Below are 22,853 nucleotides of genomic sequence, written 5' to 3'. Positions count from 1 at the left end.
TTACACCAAAACGGAATAACTCAAAGTAAAATGATATGTTAAGATACACGCAGGTGTATCCTTCACGTTAGATGTTTTTCATATCAGGCTAGGACACTGGATGGTGAAATAGCTTGTAATTTTTGCCCCGTTATTCTGTAGAAATCCTGAAGATGGCGCTGTTGAAACAAAATTGATGAAGAAACAGAGTGCACCCAGCGGTTTTGACTGATGGAGCCACATGTTTTACTTATCTAAATTTTAATACTATTCCACAGATGGTTGACCTTAAGGTACAATACTGTCACATTGATAATAAATTAAAAAAATAACGTTATTGGTCTGAAAACATGCGGTGAAAAAGGTTTTCGTGTTAAAAGATATTACGACTTGCTACCTTTGCTGTGACTTATTCCGAACCACAGGAACAGGTCTGCGCATGCGCACTGCATCGGTTCTATGGGGACGGGGAGGACATCACGGAAAAAAACGTAGCAGCAGCACCACAAACCCCACGTCGAGATTTCGTCTCTCCGCTGCGCTAAAAGTGCGCGACGAAAGCGGCCCACGACTATGCCCGGTGCGGCGTTAAAGTGCGGTACGACCACTTGACAGGCCTGGGCGAGGTCTGAGCCGTTGCCGGGGACGGGAAATACATTTCTTCGTATGGGAGCAGCATGCGGGAAATGGTTGGAGGTTGCTGCGTGTGTTCAGACGAGCGAGGCTGGGCTGAGAACCCTCTGGTTTACTGTGATGGACACGGCTGCAGCGTCGCCGTTCACCAAGGTAACATTAGCCGCTGTTAGCGTGTAATTACCGGGCAGCTGTGGCGGCTGAGCCAGGGGCTGGAGGCGGCCAGAGGTGCTGGTAGGTCGCTAGATTTCTAGGTAGGTCTGTCGCTGTCTACGTGCGTGTTTGAGAGTGTGTGGGAGGGGTAGGTAGGCGTGCTGTTTGTTGTTTCCTCTCAGCACACATGATTAAACACAGGGCCATGCAAAGTGACACTGAGCCTGGATGGCGCCTTGATGACACTTTAGGTCCGTTTGTGTGTGTGTGCTCGCGCGCGCGTTTGGTTGTCTGGCCCGGTTGGAGTCACGATATACTGCAAGAGGCGTGTTTTTGCGACAAAACAACCCCGGCGAGGCCCGCCGGTTTCTACACAGTGTTACCTTGTGTCCACTTGCTTTGTTGCTTTATTAAGATAAGAGTAGCAGTTAACTCACAGAATCCTATTTCTGAGCAGAAATCAGCCCTGTGACTGATTGTTGGACCAACTCTTGGAGGCTGTGGTAGATTTATGCCTGGCTGACTTCACTCTGCCCTCATCTGCAGGTTAATTTTTTTGAGGTAGAGATGACTTTGATACCCTAAAGTCAGCGAAAGTGATATAACATGTAACAAAGAAAGATTAGTTAGAAGCTTGCACAGCAGGTTGAGTTGAAAGTTGTCTTCAATGGGTCAATTTAATGCATATTCAGTCTTAAGTTGAAGTTCCAAGTGGATTGAAAATGGCTTCCTTTTTTCAAAACTTATCTAACCAAGATGACAGCAGCACTTAACATTACTGTGCTGGAAAATGCAAATGTTTTTCAAAAAATGTTCCAAAAATAGTATTTTGTGTGTCTGTCTGTCTGTCTGTGTCCCAGCATGTTATGGCATTGTCCAGGTCCCTACCGGTCCATGGTTCTGTCGGAAGTGTGAATCACAGGAGAGGGCGGCACGCGTGGTGAGTATTACAACACAAAACATAACACATCCATCCGGTCCTGCTTTACCCGTGTATGATTAATGCCACACTCACAACAAGCTCTTCTCTTTGCTGTCCTTCCCCAGAGGTGTGAGCTATGTCCCCACAAAGATGGTGCCCTCAAAAGGACAGACAGTGGAGGTAAATCTCACCCTGGCTTCTGTCCATCTCTCTCTCTGCTGCTGTTTCGCTGAGTTACACGGAACCTTATCATGTCATTGATCTTCTCTCCGTCAGGCTGGGCCCACGTTGTGTGTGCGCTCTACATCCCTGAGGTGCAGTTCGCCAACGTCCTCACCATGGAGCCGATCATCCTGCAGTACGTCCCACATGAGAGATACATCAAGGTACTGACAAACACACACACACCCATATACACACTGTTGACGGAGAGAAACCTGTAAGCCATTGTGAAGTGAGAAATTGTTAGTCTACAGCAGTGATTCCCCCCCAGGGGGTAAGATCGGCAAAGGGCCCTGGGCCCGACTCGAACGTTGGTGCAGGAAGGAATCAGCCCTAACGGTGCCCCCTACCAGCTATCTGGTAAGCTAAGGGGGCGCCCAAACCAACCATATAACATATGAAACATATATACAAAACAATTTTTTTTTTTTTTTTTAAGTTTAGCTTAAGTTTAATAATCACTGTGTAACAGAAAAAAACATGTAATGGAGCATTATAACATGAGACACCATCAAAACAGCTCTATATTCTTATGCAAGAATAAGAACATGGATATAAGTTTCCAGCAATAATTGGTTTTCTTTAAGTAAGCGTGAAACATTGAACAGTCAAACACTAAACCAAAACTGGTTCACCAAAGCTAAAGTTCCAGTAAAAACATATCAGTACTTTCCTGTAAACTGAAGTATCTGATTTGCCTCATTTCAACAGCAGCATCTAAATATTGCACCTTCTACCGTGATGTTAAATAAATCCACTGAAAATAAGACATTTCTGGTAATAATCTGTGATATGTAACATTATCCCAGCATCTTACTTTATAAGCAGCATTATAATAAATTATAACTCATAAAAAATGAAAAATATTATAATAAAAAGAGAAATAAAAATGTAAAACCAAATGTTACACCAAACATTCAACTCTATATTGCACATTCAATGTCTTGCAATCTTCACAATTACCTAATAGAATTCTTTGAAGTCAAGATTTTGATTGGAAATTGATTAATCGTTCAGCCCTAGTTCAGTTATATAAGAAAATGAACAATATCCCCTTTTATATAATAAATAGTGTAATACATTTGGAACATACAATGAAGGGCTTCATGAGTTTATCTGACAGCTGTTGAGGAACATCGAACTTAAAGGTTGGCAACAACTAGTCTACACAACTTGATCTTTGTGCCGTCCTCTGTCTCAAAACCCAAATTAACGATACAAAGTATGTTGATTTTCAGCATTTCTGCAGGGGAATGGTATTGACATGACTGCTGATCTGAAAAGCATCAGTTTTTCCTTCTTGAGTGACTGAGACGCACATAAAAACAACCTTTATCAGACAGATGATAAGGCACCTAAGTATCCACCATCAAAACTTTCCAACCAATTGATATCAGACAAGTGTCACATATCAAGAATTGCACCAAAAAACTGGTCAGATTCATAAATAGTTGCTGTACCTGTTCTCCCTTTTATTTTATTTAAGCGATATTCCTGTACAACTATATATACAAGACAACTTGGACATTGTACGCATTATAATTCGGTATCTTATTACTCCCCGACAATAGGGTTATGTTGTCGGTTTGGTTTGTCCGTTTGTCTGTCTGTCAGCAGGATTGCGGACAATCTACTGGCCTGATTTCCATGAAACTGGGTCGAAAATGTAAAGCAGGGGCCAAGGAAGAACCCATTACATTATGGAGTGGATCCAAATCATAGGGCAGATACACAAATTATTGTTCACTTTGGTTAACATTGCGAGATAGGGCATTTGTGCTGGATTCATGTGGTGTCGGAATAATTGGAAAAATTAGTTTCAGACCGCGAAAAATCGCACTGCATTAACACTGTGAGATAGGGCATGCCTTGGGAGAGGTCTGTGCTCTCCGACTGCCCTTTTAGTTTGTAGGGCAAAAGTAAGGTATTAGAAAATGTATTATAGGTAATATATTAGCACTCATATCCACACTGTGAGGTGCCCAGCCCCATTGGTCTCACACAACTAACTCCAAAGTAATTACAATAAACCTGTAAATTCTCCACAACATCAGTTTTGGTGTCAGTCCCTCAAAAAATAGAGCAGAGCCTTTGTTTTAGAAAACACACTACATTAGTGTCAACAGTCCCTCAGAGAAATAACAAAAGAACAAAACCATAGCAATCTCTCCACCAACAACAGAAGCCTCAGCAAACACTGATTCCAACTCAATCTTAAGACATCTGGGAAACTCTTGTTTTTCCAATAATGAAAAAAACAACATTTTGCTCCACATTGCCACCGCTCTCTCTGCCTACACCTACCTTACAAACCCAGAGCTGAATGTGTCTTCTGCTCTCTGGAGGTTGGTAAAAGTCATTCTGGGAAACGTGGCAGATTTCCAATTCAGGTAGACAACAACAAAAGTAACAAAAAATACATGTGTTCATAACAAAATGCACATTGCAGTGTACTAAATTGTGCTGAAGCAAATTGTTCAAAGTCACTTGTAGCAGATTCCTCAGTTACAGCGTCCTGAATTTGCTGCACTTCCTGGTTTTTGTATGGTCTGTTGATCAGACATAACTATGGGCTTTCTTTTACTAAAATAAAAAAGATAATAACAAAACTCAATAGTTTGGTAGTGTAAAGCTTGACCATTTCTTATGTCCGTTCTTCATGTAAGGCCCATGTATTATAAATAAACACTGGTTATTGACATGTTGACATGTGAAACAGTTACACGCTGACACAATCCAGAGAACGTAGATAACATGCAGAGTAAGACCACCTGTGGAAAACAGACTGACCATATCCATCATGTATACAGTCATGCTTTTACATACATTACTTCTGAATTATACTATGTCTTGTTTGTTTTTGTTTTTCCTTTTTAAAACAAACCGCTTAACCACAAGCTAGTTTTCAGGCTTTCATAGCTTTATCATACATCTGCTGTCTTGTAACTTTATCCATTTACCTTTGTGTGTGTGTGGTTGGGAGCATGCACCAGAGCAGGCCTTTTTGAAGCAATGCGCATTACAAGGAAACCAATATTTGACACATGAACTTATTAGAAGTTTGTGTGTGTCTGTCTTTCTGTGTGTGTTGTGTGCGCACGCCTGCATACAAATGTACATGTGAGTGTTTGAGTGCCTGGTTTCATATTACTGTGTCAGCTACAGTAAATTGCATGCAGCTTTCCCCGTCAGAACCATTCATTCAGATTTTGCTGCCTGCATTCCTAGACAGACGTTACAATGGACAGTGAAAACTTGAGAAGCCACTCTTCCTTTTATACGCTTGGTGTAGCTATGTCTCCGGCCTTTCATTACATAGGCGACATCCTCTGAAGGGAACAGAGAGCAGAGTAGGATGTGAGGAGTGGAGAAAGACAGAGGAAAAGAAAGAGAAAAGGCAAAACAGAGAGGGCTGAAGCAAAGGTAAAGAGCCTGCTGTTCCTTTGTCCCGCACCTGTTGCTAGGCCTCTTCTGCCCCCCCCACCACTCAGCCCGCTCACTGGGGAAAAGCTGAGCAAGAAGTACAAAAGCTCTGTGTGTGCATGCATGGGTTTGTTTGTCTGTGTGTTTGCGTGCACGCACATGTTTATGCTATTACTTACATGTATTCTGTGGACATGTGTGTATATTAACATGTCACTTAAGACCGATGCTGCTGTCCCGCGGGACCCAAGGATCATAGCCTTGGGCTCTAAAAATCAATTATTTCCAGAAACTTGGCTGCACGTGATGGATTTCAATGCAAGTGCCCCCCAGTATATCATTCTACATCTACAAAACCATTCTACGCCTATTCTATAAAAAGGATAGAGAATGTAGGTGACAAGAAAGGGAAATGCATTTTAGATTTAAATAGCATTATGATTAAAAAAAAAAACACATTTCAAAGTAAAAACTGTCTTCTGAAAAAACACAAGCTCCTCATTGTCAGCTTTCATTTTCAACATTTTCAAACATCTGGTTAACAGTTTTGCTGTAGGAAGCAGCAAGCGCAGAGCCAACAGCGTTCTGTTTGAAAACCCCATCTGTTGTCTTGACATGCAAAACGTCCTAATCTTTTACAGTGTAGCTGCGTCTGCACTTAAATCACAGAGCCTTTAACTTTCCTGCACTGCAAACACATGGGGCACTACACTGTAATAGCCAAATAACATGAACGTACAAGTTTGTTCTGGTAACAGTAGGGCTTCAAGACGTTACTCACATGAATCAACATATGTTTTGACAACAGGAAGGGGGCAATGTGCAGTCAAGCACTTGTTAATAACACTAATAACTGATATGTCCCTGTTCTCCATCTTTGCTGCTTCACCAGACCTGTTATATCTGTGAGGACCACGGGAGGGAGAGCAAGGCTGCCTGCGGAGCCTGCATGACCTGCAACAGACAGGGCTGCAGACAAGCTTTCCATGTCACCTGGTAAGTGTGTGTGTGTGTGTGTGTGAGATAATTAAAGTCTTGATTGTTGCAAAAATGATCTTACAGGAATACTTTCAGAAATGGATAGTTATTAATAACATTGACTTATGAATGTACATTTGACAAATGATCTGTATTCAAAATCATTACTACAAAATACTCTAGCAGGACAGTAATTAAGACGTGGCATTTTTTTTTTGGAACAAGGCTCAAGATGTAATCTGATGTTAAACGTACACATGATTGATTTTACTTGTTGACTGATGCAATTAGTTGTGAAACAGCTGCCTGTCAGCAGAAAGAATGGCCTGTTGTCAAGTCAACAATTTGCCTCAAAATGCTGATATGCGTTTCCCATAGCTATATTTGTTTTACTGTGTCTGAACTACTAATTTTCTGTATGCTGCAACTGATTCTCATCATAGGTGTCAGGATGTGTGTGTGTGTGTGTGTGTGTGTGTGTTAGTGTGTGTGCTCGTGCACGCATGCTTTTCTGTTTCCCAACTGACCCTGTGACACCCTGTGTTCAGTGCTCAGATGGCAGGTCTACTGTGTGAGGAGGAAGGCCCGGAAGCTGACAACGTAAAATATTGTGGCTACTGCAAGCACCACTACAACAAAATGGTAAGATGGACGACAGTCTCGGGGCTGCAAACCGATATCCTTGCACAAAGCACCACAAAATGAAAGTGTTGATGAATATTGTCATCAACCATATTCAACATCAGAAATAACCCAGAATCCTCCCTTAAATACACTGTAAAGTGTTAACTCAATAGCCAGTAAGCATAACGGCTAATCTTTTCATTACCGCCTATTCAAAGTGTTTGTACCTTTGAATATCAGTAGTCTCATAATCAAACTGAGTAGGCCGCTTGTTTTCAATGTATTCAGTCTGGCTCAGTCTTGTCATTTTCGTTTGTTACAGAAGCTACGGTAATTGTTGCTAGGACCCAAGTTTGTTGTGTCATTTGAAGTTGTTTCTTTAATTTTACATAAAGCTCTGTTCGGCTCGGTTGTTGGTTAGGGAAATAGCTGTCAATGGTCGCAAAGGGCTGTCTTACTCAAGCACCAACACAATAAGATAAAATGCTTCTGCATCTAAATCATGAAAATGAGCTTTGGTTATGGCTTTGATTGCACCTTTAAGCATTTTTTTGAATATAAAACACCCCACAGCTTTTAAGTTTTTATTTGGTCTTGAGACAATGCTCAATTTATTTCTTTGGTTTTTACAGCAGAAGAAGTTGCGATCCAGTGAAAATACAAGTAGTTCCTTCAGTCATGCCAGGGGGCGCTCAAGCTCTCCACTGCAAGACAAACATCACCACCACAGGCCGAGGAAGGTAAGGGCTGGGTGAAGGTTTAGTACCAAAGGTTGACATTGGATATCTGGTCAGATTTGTAGTCATGTTTACGTATTTCTTGATCAGAAAGCTAAAAAACATTCACCAACTTTCAACAATTTTACTGAGGTAATGTTTTGTCTGTCTGCTTGCGTGAAAACAACATTAAAAAACAAACACACTGAAAGCGATAATTGACACGCTTCAATTGATGCGCCTCAATTAATGCTTCAATGGTGCGTCCAGGCATCAGATTTGAAGCGCCAACATCACAGAACCAGACGTTTTTTGGTAAAGGTTGCTATTTAGGCAAAGGGTTTCTACGTTACAGATATCCCTATCAGTGGGGCCATTAGACTTTCTCCCTTGACGGACAGGGTTGTAAAACCTCTTTTCAACCCTGCAGTCACTTTTCATCACGAAACAGATGATTGTTATTTGTTTTATTTTATTTTTTGCAGTGACAGCGCAGGTCACAAAAAACCTGGAAAAGAAAAATAGTGCTTGTTCTTCATCCTCCACTTACACTTATTTCTAATTATTTTAACTCATTTATAAACGCCATCCCAATTATTAGCCTGTTGGGCTTTTAAAAAACAACTTTTACACACTCAGCTGCCATGACATTTTGCAGTGCAATGAGTTATGAACATGATTCACACGATCATTAACATCCTCTGCTCAAAAAACAAAAAAACGTGTGTGTGTGTGTATATATATATATATATATATATATATATATATCACATTACACATCCTTACAAAGTAAGTATTACAGTAACTTTCTCTAAACATTTATTGCAACTGCAGAAAAAAACAGCAAGTCGGGAGTAGACACGTGTCAAAGCACACATCATACACTTTAATTGCATTTGGGCCTTAACATTTGAGAACTTTGGCTAAGTCAAAATGGCATCATATTGGCACTAGTCTAAAACAAATTGAACTCTAGTAATTGTGTGTGAATGTGAATGCTTGTTTTTGTTGCGTGTACAGTATGAGTGCTTTGTGTATGCCTCGTAGGATCTGGTTTGACTCCTAACTTACATGAGCCCTGTGTATTCTTGTCTGTTCAGAGTCATAAGGACAAGATTCGGCAAAAGGAGCGCCACAAGAAGTCCTCTGACAGCCTGGGCTCTTCAGTTACTCCCAGCAGTATAGTAGAAAAGGTATGGAAAACACCAGGATGACTCATGCTAGACACTTGGACAAGTTGTTGACCTAATCATGTCATGAACTGCATGTTTTGGTACAGATCTCCTCAAGTCACCACAGCAGCAAAGACAGTGAGGGAAAGTCCAAGAAGCTGAGCTCACACAGTCATGGTCATCGTAGCAAGAAGACGGGGAGCACTGGCAAGAGCTGCTCCTCCTCCTCCTGTTCTTCCAGTCCGTTCAACACAGGTAGGCACTATATGAGGGATAAAACAGGAGGCAGAGTGAAAACTAGGAGTGTGCGATTCAGAAAATGTCAGGATTTAATTCAATTCTGATTTTTAGGCTCACGATTTGATTCGGTATGGATTTTCAATTTTAAAAAAACAATTTGCAATATGTAAATGTAGTTACTTTTCCCATGTATGTACGTTTGTATGTATGTATGTACAGTGGTGTGAAAAAGTGTTTGCCCCCTTCCTCATTTCCTGTTCCTTTGCATGTTTGTCACACTTAAGTGTTTCGGAACATCAAACCAATTTAAACAATAGTCAAGGACAAAACAAGTAAACACAAAGTGCAATTTGTAAATGAAGATGTTCATTATTAAAGGTGAAAAAAAATCCGAACCTTCATGGCCCTGTGTGAAGAAGTGATTGCCCCCTAAACCTAATAACTGGTTGGGCCACCCTTAGCAGCAACAACTGCAACCAAGCGTTTGCGATAACGTGCAATGAGGCTTTTACAGCGTCCTGGAGGAATTTTGGCCCACTCATCTTTTCAGAATTGTCCTAATTCAGTTACATTAGAGGGTTTTCGAGCATGAACGGCCTTTTTAAGGTCATACCACAACATCTCAATAGGATTCAGGTCAGGACTTTGGCTAGGCCACTCCAAAGTCTTCATTTTGTTTTTCTTCAGCCATTCGTTGGTGGACTTGCTGGTGTGTTTAGGATCATTGTCCTGCTGCAGAACCCGAGTTCGTTTCAGCTTGAGTACACGAACAGATGGTCGGACATTCTCCTTCAGGATCTCTTGGTAGACAGCAGAATTCATAGTTCCTTTTATCACGGCAAGTCTTTCAGGTCCTGAAGCAGTAAAACAGCCCCAGACCATCACACTACCACCACCATATTTTACTGTTGGTATAATGTTCTTTTTATGAAATGCAGTGTTCCTTCTACGCCAGATATACTTGGACACACACCTTCCAAAGAGTTCCACTTTTGTCTCATCGGTCCACAGAATGTTGTCCCAAAAGTCTTGGGGATCATCAAGATGTGTTGTGGAGAAATTGAGACGAGCTTTGATGTTCTTTTTGCTCAGCAGTGGTTTTCTCCTTGGAACTCGGCCATGCAGGCAATTTTGCCCAGTCTTTTCCTGATGGTGGAGGCATGAACGCTGGCCTTAACTGAGGCAAGTGAGGCCTGCAGTTCTTTGGACGTTGTTTTGGGGTCTTTTGTGACCTCTTGGATGAGTCGTCGCTGCGGTCTTGGGGTAATTTTGGGCGGCCGGCCACTCCTGGGAAGGTTCACCACTGTTCCATGTCTTCGCTATTTGTGGATAATGGCTCTCACTGTGGTTTGCTGGATTCCAAAAGCTTTGGAAATGGCTTTATAACCCTTTCCAGACTGATAGATCTCAATTACTTTCTTTCTCAATTGTTCCTGAATTTCTTTGGGTCTCGGCATGATGTATAGCTTTTAAGGATCTTCTGGTGGACCTTACTGTGTCAAGCAGCTCCTATTTAAGTGATGCCTTGATTGTGAACAGGTGTGGCAATAATCAGGCCTGGGTGTGGCTAGAGAAATTGAACTCAGGTGTGGACAACCACAGTTATAGTATGTTTTAACAAGGGGGGCAATCACTTTTTCACAAAGGGCCATGATGGTTCGGATTTTTTTTCACCTTTAATAATAAACACCTTCATTTACAAATTGCATTTTGTGTTTACTTGTGTTGTCCTTGACTATTGTTTAAATTGGTTTGATGTTCCGGAACACTTAAGTGTGACAAACATGCAAAGGAACAAGAAATGAGGAAGGGGGCAAACACTTTTTCACACCACTGTATATTAGTGCTGTCAGTTAAGCGCGTCATTAATGGCATTAACGTTCTTTTTGGCCAAGCAAACTTTGTAGTTTTTTTCACATGCTGTTGCAACAATGTTGCAATATATAAATGCAGTAGACAAATATTTCTGGAATTCTATGAATCGATTTTGAATCGGAAGAGCTTGAATCGCGATTTGATTACAAATTGATTTTTTTTTTTCACACACCTAATGAAAACTATTAATTGCAGTGAGTTTATTTAAGCTGCATACCGTTTTTTTTGTATAAAAAATAAAGCAGTGAACAGAGTAACTAAAAGATACCTTTAGCTAAATACATTTAACTTAGTGCAGCTAGCATTTTTTGTAAAACTCACATAAACAATCGATGATTCAGGATTTACTAATGTAAATGAGCAGAGTAAGGTGATTGGAGCAACTGCCGATTCCCAATCAGTTAAAAAATGCCCATATCGGCTGCGATTCCATTAGGACATCCCTAACTAAGACTTTGTGATTATCTTGGAGGTGGCTCCCTGACTTCCACTCAGGATTTCCATCAGTTCTCATCATCCTCCCGCCTGGAGCGTGACCACGATCAAGAGGGTGACGAGCACAGTGGCGAGGAGCGAAAGGACCGTCACAGGAGGACAGCCGTCCAGGAGGAGGAAGATGATGAAAAGGAGGAGGATAAAGATGTGGAGGAAGAGGAAGAGGACAGTAAATACCACAAGCCACCAGCTTTGACTCCTGCTGACGGCCCACTGGCAGGCTCACAGGGGCACGACAGGTCCGAAGGCAACTCCAGCCCCTTTGAGAACAAGGTCACTATTTCCACCTTTGGCTCCATCATGCGCATCACCTCTTCATCGGGGCTGGGCAGCAGCACCAAGATCCGGAAGATCTCCTCTTCTGGGGACTACAAGCCTTCCAAGTCTCTCTGTAAGCCGTCTCAACTGAGCACGTCGCCAATCCTGGAGGAGGCGGCCCCGGAGGACAAAGCCACGCCTCCGCCGCTGCCCCGAGAGAGGAGACACCGCGGCAACAAGAAGAGCAGCCATGGGCCAGGGCGGCCGCGAGGCAGCAAGAACCGAGATAGAAGGGAGGAGGAGCATCACCACCACCATCACCACGCAGCGCCACCTCCTCCAGCCTTGACCTCCTCACTCAACCCGAGCCCAGCCTCCATCCCTCATCCCGCCTTTCCATCCACGCTGCCTTCCGCCGCCATATCTTCTTCTTCTTCTTTCTTGTCCTCCGCCGGCAGTTTTTCCACAAGCCGTGGTAACTCTCTGCTCAGCGGTGGTGAGTCTCAGTCAGTCAGTCAGTCAGTGAGTGAGTGGGTGTGTGTGGTAGGCCTCTAGCTTCCTGTGTGTGTGTGTGTGTGTGTGTGTGTGTGTGTGTGTGTGTGTGTGTGTGTGTAGCTTGATTTTTAAGTTTCCATTACACATTATCTTTATACAAGACCCTCCAAGTGAATTATAATAAGCCACTAGATACTTCTGCTCTTGGCCCTGTTTTTCATACACAGGGTTTGAAAATTCAGACTCCTGTTCTAGATAGTGGTTTTTGTGTGTGCTGCACGTCTCTGAGTGCTAGATTTCCTGCCCTACTTACAGATTATCTTGTGTACACGACTGCTCGCCTGCTATGTGTTGTTGTCTTTTGGGGTCTTACAACTTCTGAGATGAAAATAGTAATGACATTTTCTTTTACCTAACTTTATCTTTGCAACCCCTCAGGTATTTACTCCAGTCTCAAGGACCCTCTTACACTGGGCGGGGGTATATGCAGCACCCCTCTCTCCCTGCGTGGAGGGTTGTGTAGCACCTCGCTGTCGCTGGGAGGGGGAATGTGTAGCACCCCTCTCTCCTCAGGACTCCTTACATCCCACGTCTCCTCACTCTCCCTTCCGCCAGCCAACACTGTCTCCAACACGCAGGTATGTCAGCGTGCTCAGTCAGCATGAAGCCTCTCAGGGGGAGATGCTCTGTACTCTTAGCAGGGCCGCTGCTTAGCTGCCAGGTCTGTTATTATTCATCCCGGTGTCTGGGACTACTTTTGTATTTTAACTAACATTAAATGATTATAGAGCTGAATCCATTAGTCAATTAATTAATTAGTTGATTGAAATTAAACTAATCAGCAACTATTTTGACAGTCATATTTCTGTGTTATTTTGCAAGCATAGATGCCGAACATTTTTAGCTTCCAGCTTATCTGTTATGACGATTTACTGCTTTTTTATGTTATCTGTGCCTGTAAACCAATCAACTTCAGGGTTTGGGCTGTGAGTCAGTTAATAAAGAAATATGAAGACTCATAAGAAATCTCTTACGGCTCTAGGGAAATTATGATAGGTATTTTGTTAGTTTTCCAACTTTCTTTGTTTGTAATTTGATTCTTGTGAATTCATTTCTGTAGACAAAACGATTAATCAATGATTATTCAGACGATTAATCAGTCATGGAAATAATGGGTGCCTGGGTAGCTCACCGGGTAGAGATCGTAACATCGTTAAATGAAATTAGTGGTGTTTTTTCCTGGTTTTAAAAGCTAAATTACAGTAAAGTGATGTCATTTTCTGGACTTACCAGACTGGTGTAACTGTTCTATTATTTGCCTTTACCCACTTAGTCATTATATCAACATTATATCCACTCATGTTTATTTGTCAAAAATCTCATTGTGTAAATATTTTGTGAAAGCACCAATTGTCAACGCTACAATAATGTGGTATCAATATGGAGGTATTTGGTCAAAACTATTGTGATATTTGATTTTCTCCATATCGCCCAGCCCTAGATGCAGCCCTACATGATTACTTATAGAGCTGAAACCCCAATTAAACAACATTCTGATAATTGAGTATTTTATGAAACAAAAATACAAATTTAAATAATAATAATATTTATTCATGTTTCAAGCCAGCATTATTTTGAGCAAATTTGAAATCTCTCACATTTGAGAACTCTTTCATGCACCTTTTGTACATATTTGACCTGTACTTATTTCAGCAGTAGACAAGTGTCTCTGTCGTACAATAAGAGAAGGCATTTCCTAGCTAACATCCTTTCCAGGTTTCTTTGTCCGCCAGATGTTGACGTTGACTGTCTTGTAGGTCCATCATGGTTCCAGCACCTCCTACAGCCTGACCTCCACGCCGTTCGCCAGTGCTCTCTCCACAGCCCCGCCACTGCCGCCACTACTCACCCAAGGCCAGACCTCACTGCCAGGTGAGAGCCACACAGAGTTCAGACATCAATAGCAGTTATTTCCATGTGTTGAGAAACTGAAGCTACTTAAGAAAGCCTCTTTGGATACATATTGCTTCAATCTCTTTATATTTTACCACAAGACGAACAAGTAAAGTTCACAACTCTCTGTCCTCGTTCTCAGAGTCCGACCTGGATGACTGTCGCTTCCCGTGTCAGGGGAACTCACCGAGAGAAAGTCTTTCTTCACAGTATGTCTCATTTCATCTTTACTGATTTCTGTTGTTGTTGTTGTTGTGATTAACTTTTTTATTTTTTTAAAAACATACAAACATTAAATTCGCAACATGAACATATCCACTTCATCATCACCACCCACCCAGACAAAAATCAAGGAAAGATGACACAGTGACTACAATGATCAGGACAATTCAACAGAATAATAACAAAATAGACAATAAAACCAGGAGCTAAACATACATGTATAAATGACAACACCATAAGCCCATCATACACGTCTCTCCCTAGCACAGAGCTTCTTAGGAGCCCTCCAGATGACTTCTTATTTTCCTCTGACTCCTTGTTGTTTTTCTCCTCCTCCATCCCCAGGTCTCCTATGAGCTGTCTTCCTCTTCTATTTGACCAGAGGGACGGGTTGGGTGCAGGAGTCCGAGTCCGTCCTGAGAACGTCCCTGCAGCCAGCTCCCACATTGAGCTGCTGCTGGAGAAACATGGCAACGGAGAAATGGGAGTCAACAGTGAGTCGTCCTGGACTAAAAAGATATACGCCAGTGGTTCCCACACGGTTCCCAAAAGATCTGAGGGTCACAAGATGATTTTCTTTTAACTTTCACCTCCTAAGGTCTCTAAAACGCCTTTAAATGAAACAGTCTGAGGAGGAGAAATCACCTTTAGGTTAAACTGCTCACAGCTATTGGTCACACTAAACTTGGATGAAGGGTCATTTGAGGGCTTATAAGTAGGGCTGGGTAATGCATTCAATAATTTTTTTTTCTAAGGAGTAAATCTCATCAGCGTCAGTAAGCCAATCACGATGCACCATGCTTCCACCAAGATCAAATAATGTTTGTGATTGGCTGTTTAGGGCGAACTCTACATTACACAGAGACGGGGCTCATGTAGTATGAGCGGAAAACTACAGAAAAGATTTGTCCCATAATGTTGTAATTTATTTGTTTTATAAAATTGGTATTGAAAAAAGTATTGTTAAGGAACCAATGTCAAAGTCACGGTATTGGTATCGGTACCGGTATTGAAAGATTTTGAACGATACCCAGGCCTACAAAAGGGGTCAGGAACCACTGCAATACACAGTAAAACAAATCTAAATAGTAATCTGCACATGATTCTGTTTACCTGCACTCAGTGTGTGGTTGTCTCTGAGAGAGCATGGCCTGGTACTATTTAGAGATAGTTTGCTGCAACAATACTTAAAGCAGCTCTCTAAAAGCTTTGTTTCTCATGTTCCTTCTTTTCATTTCATTTCTGTAGTGCTCTCTCCTGAACAAGGTAGCTCGCTGCCTCTTGCTCTGATTCCCTCTTTCTCTGGGGACATCATCAGCTGACAATTGCTTTCTTTTCTATTTTTCATTTTGACGCATACTTCTTTCAGTTTTCTTATTCTGTCTCCCATTTCTACCATTGGCTTTCTTTCACCATTGTTGCCTCTTACCTTTTGTATCCTTCTCTTAACTATGTATATTCTTTATGCGTCTCCCTCCCCTGTAAATGTAAAGGCCCTGCAGACTCCAACTTCAATGTATTTCTGTGTGCCCCCCCGGGGAGAGTTCACTTTAGACTAATGAGTGTCAACTGCTGTTCCACTCTGTAGAAATGTGAAAGAAGTGTGTTTGTTCTCCCAGTCTGCGATGCAGGGCACGCTGAACCGACAGCTCTGTAGAAAATCAATTTGAAAGCATTTAGAGGATGGGGTTGAATTCCTGGTTTAGACCCCATGGCACTGCTGTTAAATAACCCTAGATATAAAAGCTAGTCCAGGGATCACCAGTTCATGTCAGCACTTTATTCCAGAGTGATGTCTAACTGTACATCTTTAATCTTTTTTTTTTTTAATAGACAAATGTTTGTTTAGGGAATAATTTATTGAGGGCAGGTTTAACATAAAGGACTTTCTCAAACTTTTTAAAAACTCCAGGAGCAACAACTGTAAGTGTGTAGTAACGGTGTATTGTTGAAGCTGCCAACTTTTAAAGCCCTAATATACCCGTGGTCTTTTCCCCAAATTCTTTGTGATTACACCCCTAACCCAGTATTGGGCTTTTTGGGTGTCTTTATCCACCTGTAAGGGTGGGTCAGATTCTCACTATTGCCTACATAATAAACACTATTCATTTTCTAGTGAGCAGTTAATTACGATTTCAGACACTTAAAGAATCATTTGCGTCATGACTGACAGGTTTTGTGTAGCATAACTGAAATTTTCACATCTACGCAAATGCAAAGCATTGCATTGTGGGAAAGTAAAGGAGGGGAATACATGTTTTTTTCCGTCTACTCCGCTACTTTGTTGAATTACCCATTACTTTAAACTCCTGGAAAAGGCTTTGTATAAGGTGGATATTTAATGATTCGCTGTGGGGACATAAATACATATCTATCCTCCCTGCCTCTTGTAGTTGTGGAGATGCTCCAGTCACTCCACTCCCTGCAGCAGGAGAACCAGCGCCTCCAGGACCAGATCCTCAGCCTGACGGCCAAGAAGGAGCGGCTGCAGCTGCTCAACACGGAGCTGGCCGTGTCTTTCCCTCAACACATTCACTCGGCCCATGGCTCCATGCACACGTCTGCCCAGATCAACTTCCTGTCATCCATCCAAGGTCTGATTCCTCATCTCCTCTGCCCACTTTCACATCAAAACCTTAGGACACACTATTACTATGATGTCATGTAGTACGCTCCACATCCACTTTTCATCTGCATTCGTCTTTCCTCACCTCACTCACAACTGTCTCACATCAACTGTACTGTTTGTTACCCCTTTCTTTCCACTGACAAACAACTGTAAACTCAAAGTCTGTCTGCGCTGGAAATCAGCGCCTCGCTTCTGGTTTTGTTAAGTAAAGCAATATCCCTCAGTGCCATAAATGACCTGGGCAGATTTACCGTTAACTGAGGCCTGACAGCACAAAATTAGACATGTGTAGAGACAATGGATGTAATAAATAATAATAAAAACACGGTGGTTAGTGTGTGTTAGTGGTATTTTTGTAGTTTTCACCCTGTCTGTGCCTCTCTTTTCCTTAGACCCCCTGAGCACCAATAAGAGTCCCCTATCAAAAGGCTGCTTCCTGAATGACGCCTCCTTTGTTACCTCGTCTGAGGTGAGATCCTGTAGATTCTTTCTTACCTTGAACACACCACACAAAAATTGGTCAAACAAGTAGACTTCTGCATTTTAAACCGCGTTGTTACAAGAAATGTGTTGGTTAAACCCTAAATATAGTGACGTAATGATAATAGATGCCCGGGACCATCATTTAAACACATTTACATTGACTGCTTTTTGTGCCAGTTTTTATTTCACTGTAAACGGAGGTGCAAAGGCACTAAATGCCCATCAGAAGCAAGCTGCGGGCTGAACCGCTACAATGATTTTCCTTGTTTTGGTCCCAGGAGCTCCACTCTGGTAGTCCGTCCCGCAGTAGCTCCTCCCTCTCCTTCCAGAGTACTCCTCCTCCACAGCAAAGCCCCGCCTCCTTCGGACAGCCCCTGCTGAACGGCCTGGGTCGAGGTTTGGCCGACGGCTTGGGGACCCTCGGTCAGGCTGGCAGCTCCTCTTTGCCCTTGGTGAGCGGGCTTATTTCGTCCCTGGCAGGAAGTCCTCAGCTGAGCATGAACGGCGTGCTGGGCAGTTTGAACGGTGTGATCCAGTCTCCTGTGCAGAACGTCCCTCATCCCACACTCCCCGCTTTGCGCCCCCAGCCTCCGCCGCTTAACCCCCAGGCACTGGCACAGGGCTTTCAGCTTCCCAAGAGTGTGAGCCCGTACGTACCCACTTCTGTCTTTAAATTAGGTGAAGAAAGACATACACTCTGAAATAAATTGTTGTTTTGCTTAAAGGGGGTTGACCTTATATCAGGCAGCTGACGGGCACTACTTGAACCAGGACTAAGACTATAATTGTTTAGAGTGTTGGTGCACAGTCCGGTGTGTAACTTGGCCCTGTGTCGTCACTTGTGTTTCAGGTCTTCTCTCCTATCAGAGCAGCAGAAGCAGCTTCTTCTCGAGCAGCAGCAGCAACAGCAGCTCCAGCAGTTCCTCACCTCACAGAACTTCACTCCTGTAATGAGACACTTTTTCACACGTTTATATTTTCACAATGTACATTTTCTCATAGGATCTCCAATATTTTTTTCTTTTTGATACAATGGCTATGTAGAATTTTCTCTGTGACCATATTTAATTTACATACTGCTTTGGAAAACAAAATGGCAATAGGATTTTTGTCAATATGCTAAGCTAAGCTAACTGTGTGCTCAAATTTAACATCTAAACATGTCAGTAGTACGGATTTTGTCATCTCACACGTGACAGGAAAACAAATAAGCCCATTTCCCAAAACTTTGAACTAGTCTGCAGCAGCTTGTGACTAACTGGCTGCTGGGGTATTGAGTCATTGTGTGGCTCCTTTTCAACAACAAGAAATCAGCCACCATGAGTGATCCTATTGGACTTGCAAACTGGTAAAAAGCCGGCTGAGTTTGGAACAAATCAGATACTCTGGACATCTTGTAAGTGCAGAGAAGGGTAAAACATGGATGACCCAAAGGGAAGATGCACTTCAGTTCAGCTGCTTTCAGAGCAGAGCTTTGGGCCAGTTATTGTAGGGCTCTTTCAAACTTGAAATGTCAAGGAGAAGAAACACCTTAAAGGTTGCTTTTTATTTATTTATTTTTATTATTTTGGGCCTGTGTGTAATAACTAACAACAGAGGGAAAGATGTTATTTCCCCTTGCGGGATAGTTAAAGTATGTCTTGATCTTTAATTTTGGTAATTAAGATTCAGCGTTTCGCCCAGTAAATGTTGTTTAGCCCGGTGGCAAGTGTCTTTATTTTTGATGAGGACCCGGCTGGGGCCAGTCACAGACTGATGTGATGAAGCACCAATGTAGAGCCACATACCCAGTGTGATGACAGAATCATTGATGAAATTTAGAATTTAAATAAGCCATAAGATTCCATCGGGCCCTACATAAGACTAAGAGATTTAAAAATATGACTGTTCGTTTGCAGTGCAAACATGGCAACTTACTCAAATGTTTTCCCAGTTGACAGGTTTTCTAAGTGTCTCTGTCCCCTCCCCTCCAGGAGCAGCAGGTGATGGTGTGCCAGATGCTGCAGCAGCAGAGACAGAGGGAGCTGCAGCGCCTCACGCTGACAGGTGCACTCACCTCCAGCCCAAACTCCCCCCTGATCGCCCAGTCCTCCAGCCTGCTGTCCCCAGCCACAGCCTCCCCCCTGCAGGGCAGCCAGGGAGGCAGCCTCTTCGGCCTGCACGACAACGCTCATCACAAGCCTGGGGTGAGAGCAATACTGCAGCATTTTTCAAAAATGGTTGCATACGGTACAGGTTTTCCCTTTTTGGAAATTTAAGAACCATTGTGTAATTGTGCTTTCAGGCGGCAGGAGAGAAGGGCGGAGACAAGAACGGGTGACCTTTCTTGATTTCACAGGAGCAGTTTAAATGAAGATATGGGGCATCGCAGCCCTCCTTGAAGAACTGAGGTCAACTCCCATAATCTTTGAACGTCTTTCCTTCTCTGTCATCTTTATCTCACACCCTCTTTTATGAATGTATAACAGGATGGACTTAAACGTCAAAGTGAAGGTTTTGAAATTCTTTTATATCAGAGGTTCTTTTCCTAGGTTTTTGCATAGGCAGCTTTCAGAGAGCATGAATACAGTGGTCTCTTCTTAAATTGCACTAATTTGTTAGCTAGACCAATGGGGCTGCTTATGATGGCAGAGCCAGAGTTCCTGCTCATCCCTGCAGGTGCTGCGTTGGCTTTTGGGTTGAAGTGTGAACTCAAAGGGTCAGAGCATCTCCACTCGCACTTCCTAAGCACTGACCGCTGATGATTTCCGCTTGAATCCGAGTTTCCCTTCAGTCAGTGAGAATCGGACGTCTGCCACTTCTTGCAACCTCAACTGTCTTCCTTGATTTGTTGTCTTCCCTCTGTGTTCCCCCTCATCCCAATGTTCATCCAGATATTCTATATGTTGCAGCCTCTCACAGGCACTTATTATGTAAAGAAAACAATATACTGTCATTTCCAATGTGTGGTTAGTGGCATTTCAACATTAAGCTAGTTATTACCTCAGATCTTTCTGCCACCTATTTTCCTTTGGTGACATTTTGTGCTGACTCATTACCGCAATAGCCTTCACTGGATATAAATGCCCACCAAAAATCTTAATTTTATCTCCTAGGTATTAAAAATGGCACAGAATCCAGGTGTCCAAAATGGCGCAATTGCCCACTAGAGAAGGGCGTCCAACGTGAACGTTTAGCGCCAGATTTTATTCCAAATCACCATGAGAGTTTTCTAAAGACTTTTATATCCTTCCAGTTGCTATCGAGATTAAACAGACAAAACCAAACATTTGGAAACTAAGTAAGAAAATAATTGTTTTTCCTAAACAAGTGTGCACATTGCATTTTAGTAGCTAACAGAGCAAATTAGCCATCGACACAGAACATTTATAAAGGATGCGCGGTATTTAATAGGCCACTAGGGACTGACAGGTTTTTGATTTATGTGAGAATTTTGCACTCCTCCTCCTGAAGTGGCAGGTTTTTATGTTTATTTCATAGATAGATATTCCTTTCATGTTCACCAACTAGTTGTTCTTTTAGCAATACTGGGTAGATAATGCCTTAATGATTCTAGATTTACAGAGAAAACCTTGAGCCCAAAGGCTCACTCTCTTACACTCTCTCTTTCTTTGGTAATGTGTTTTTTTACCTACATTAGTAAAGTGAAAGCACTCCTCACAAACCCACTTTTGATAGCTGACTGATGATTTCAAAAGTTGAAATGTGTGAGTAACCGTACATGGTGGTGACTAAAGTGTCAAAATCATTTTTCTATTGTAATTCTTTGTGTTCAGATGCAATGTTCTTTAGTTGTTTGTGCTTCAGAGAACTGAGAAACAAGTAAAGCCTGCACAGTGGAGTCATAGGAGACGGCTGGGGACAGCCAAGATGTAAACTATTATTAAAGTGCTGTCGCAGCGGTGTGTGATGCATAGTGTAGCTGTTATCAGACGTGAATGGCCAGCGTTGTTACTGCTAGCCTTCACCGCAGGGCTGTTTAAGCCCGGTTAATGAGTTAAGCCAATGTAGAAATAAGCTTGTCTTTCTTTCCACTCCGCTTTCTCATAAAATGCCTGTTTTGCTCAGTTTTACTAACAGTTATTCACAAAGTAAGGGATTATTTTATTATAGTTTCTCCTGTGTTCTTTAACAATATTGTCATAGGCCTTTTTTTAAATTTCTGACTTCTATTTGCAATGTTAAACAAGCTCCCATACATGTGATATCTTGAGTGCTAGATGATTTTGTTAGCAGCTAATGTAGACGTTAAAGGAACTTCAAGCAGCTCACTAGTCTGTGATAAATACTGTAGCAATGACAGAAGGAGAATGTGGATTATGTTGATAAAGACATGAGCCAACACATTGACATGACTCCAAGTGGGAGGTCTGCAATTTACCAAGTATGTCCTTAGGAGTTGCCTTTTAGTTAAGGCAAAGTCCCGACACACAACCATGTCGTGGCGATTGACTGAAAAGTGGTGCGAAGGATTTCTGAAGCGGTTTCTTTTTTATGTTGCACTGGGGCGCTTTGGGCCCAATTGTAAAGCATTTTTTAGTACCTTTTTGAATTTTGTTGGAATAAGAGTTGTATACTTTAATATGTTTGTGTAAAAACACATTCATTCTTTTAAGCTTTTGAAGTTTGGGTAACCAAGATAATCCATGTTCTGAATGTCGTACTGTGTATCTTTTATGTATTTTAACATTTAAGCACCTGGCTCTGAATGAGGTTTGATGGAGAGCGAGTTACCTATTGGGATATGAATTGCATGAAATGCAGTGACGTCTCTCAAATGTGTTGCTACATACCAAGTAAAAACTATGCATAATTTAAAATGCATTGTTCCCTGAAAAAAAGAAGAAATTAAATGACACGGGACAAGGACACGCATGTTGTCATTGTACAGTGTATTTGTTTAAGAGAATTGAGCAAAACGAATTTGACAATATTCAGATTAAAAGCCCTGTAAAGTATTTTGATATTTTTGTGTGTAAAATTAAAAAGGATGAATTAAGACAACTTTTTTTGTCAATAAATGTATTTTACTGAGTTTTTACATTTTCTCTCGGGTGTTGAATGACTTACCTGTTATTAGCTTTTGTACTTGAAGAGAGGAACGTGGAAATGAATTCACACTTTTTGATAAACGACTGCCTGACAAAGCTAGCTTGGCTTCAGGTCAACTCAAATAGATATAACTTACACACTTATTAATATTGGACGCACATCATCAATGTTAACATCAGTTTAAGAAGTTTATTATGTGTCCGTCAGATAGGTTGCAGTGCTCGTGTGGTTTCTGTGTGCTGATAGATGCAACACTGGAACTAGTGTTTGGGTACTTGAATGTATAAATGAATCCAAAAGAATAAATGGATTTATGTAGATTAAAACTT

General features: G+C 41.9%; 1 protein-coding gene across 2 annotated transcripts; it reads left to right on the top strand.

Annotated features, from left to right (window-relative positions):
• The first annotated feature begins 410 nt into the window (after nucleotides 1-410).
• On the top strand, nucleotides 411-22,460 carry LOC117953401 (protein AF-17-like). 2 transcript variants are annotated; one of them, XM_034886389.1, is made up of 20 exons: nucleotides 411-765; nucleotides 1,626-1,705; nucleotides 1,813-1,867; nucleotides 1,964-2,073; nucleotides 6,225-6,328; nucleotides 6,859-6,952; nucleotides 7,567-7,674; nucleotides 8,751-8,843; nucleotides 8,930-9,077; nucleotides 11,410-12,186; nucleotides 12,624-12,823; nucleotides 14,003-14,117; nucleotides 14,281-14,347; nucleotides 14,706-14,854; nucleotides 16,754-16,954; nucleotides 17,382-17,458; nucleotides 17,802-18,121; nucleotides 18,323-18,419; nucleotides 19,446-19,658; nucleotides 19,757-22,460. In XM_034886389.1, the coding sequence occupies exons 1-20, from the start codon at nucleotides 657-659 to the stop codon at nucleotides 19,790-19,792; spliced, it is 3,153 nt and encodes a 1,050-aa protein (XP_034742280.1). In that variant the 5' UTR covers nucleotides 411-656; the 3' UTR covers nucleotides 19,793-22,460. The 2 variants fall into 2 exon arrangements, with proteins under 2 accessions (XP_034742280.1, XP_034742269.1); XM_034886378.1 differs by having other exon boundaries at nucleotides 412-765; nucleotides 17,751-18,121.
• The last annotated feature ends 393 nt before the right edge of the window (nucleotides 22,461-22,853 follow it).

The sequence above is a fragment of the Etheostoma cragini genome, chromosome 2, assembly GCF_013103735.1.
Source record: "Etheostoma cragini isolate CJK2018 chromosome 2, CSU_Ecrag_1.0, whole genome shotgun sequence".
Classification (NCBI taxonomy): Eukaryota; Metazoa; Chordata; class Actinopteri; order Perciformes; family Percidae; genus Etheostoma; species Etheostoma cragini.
Note: the sequence above shows the minus strand (reverse complement) of the source record. Positions and strands in the feature narration are given on the sequence as shown.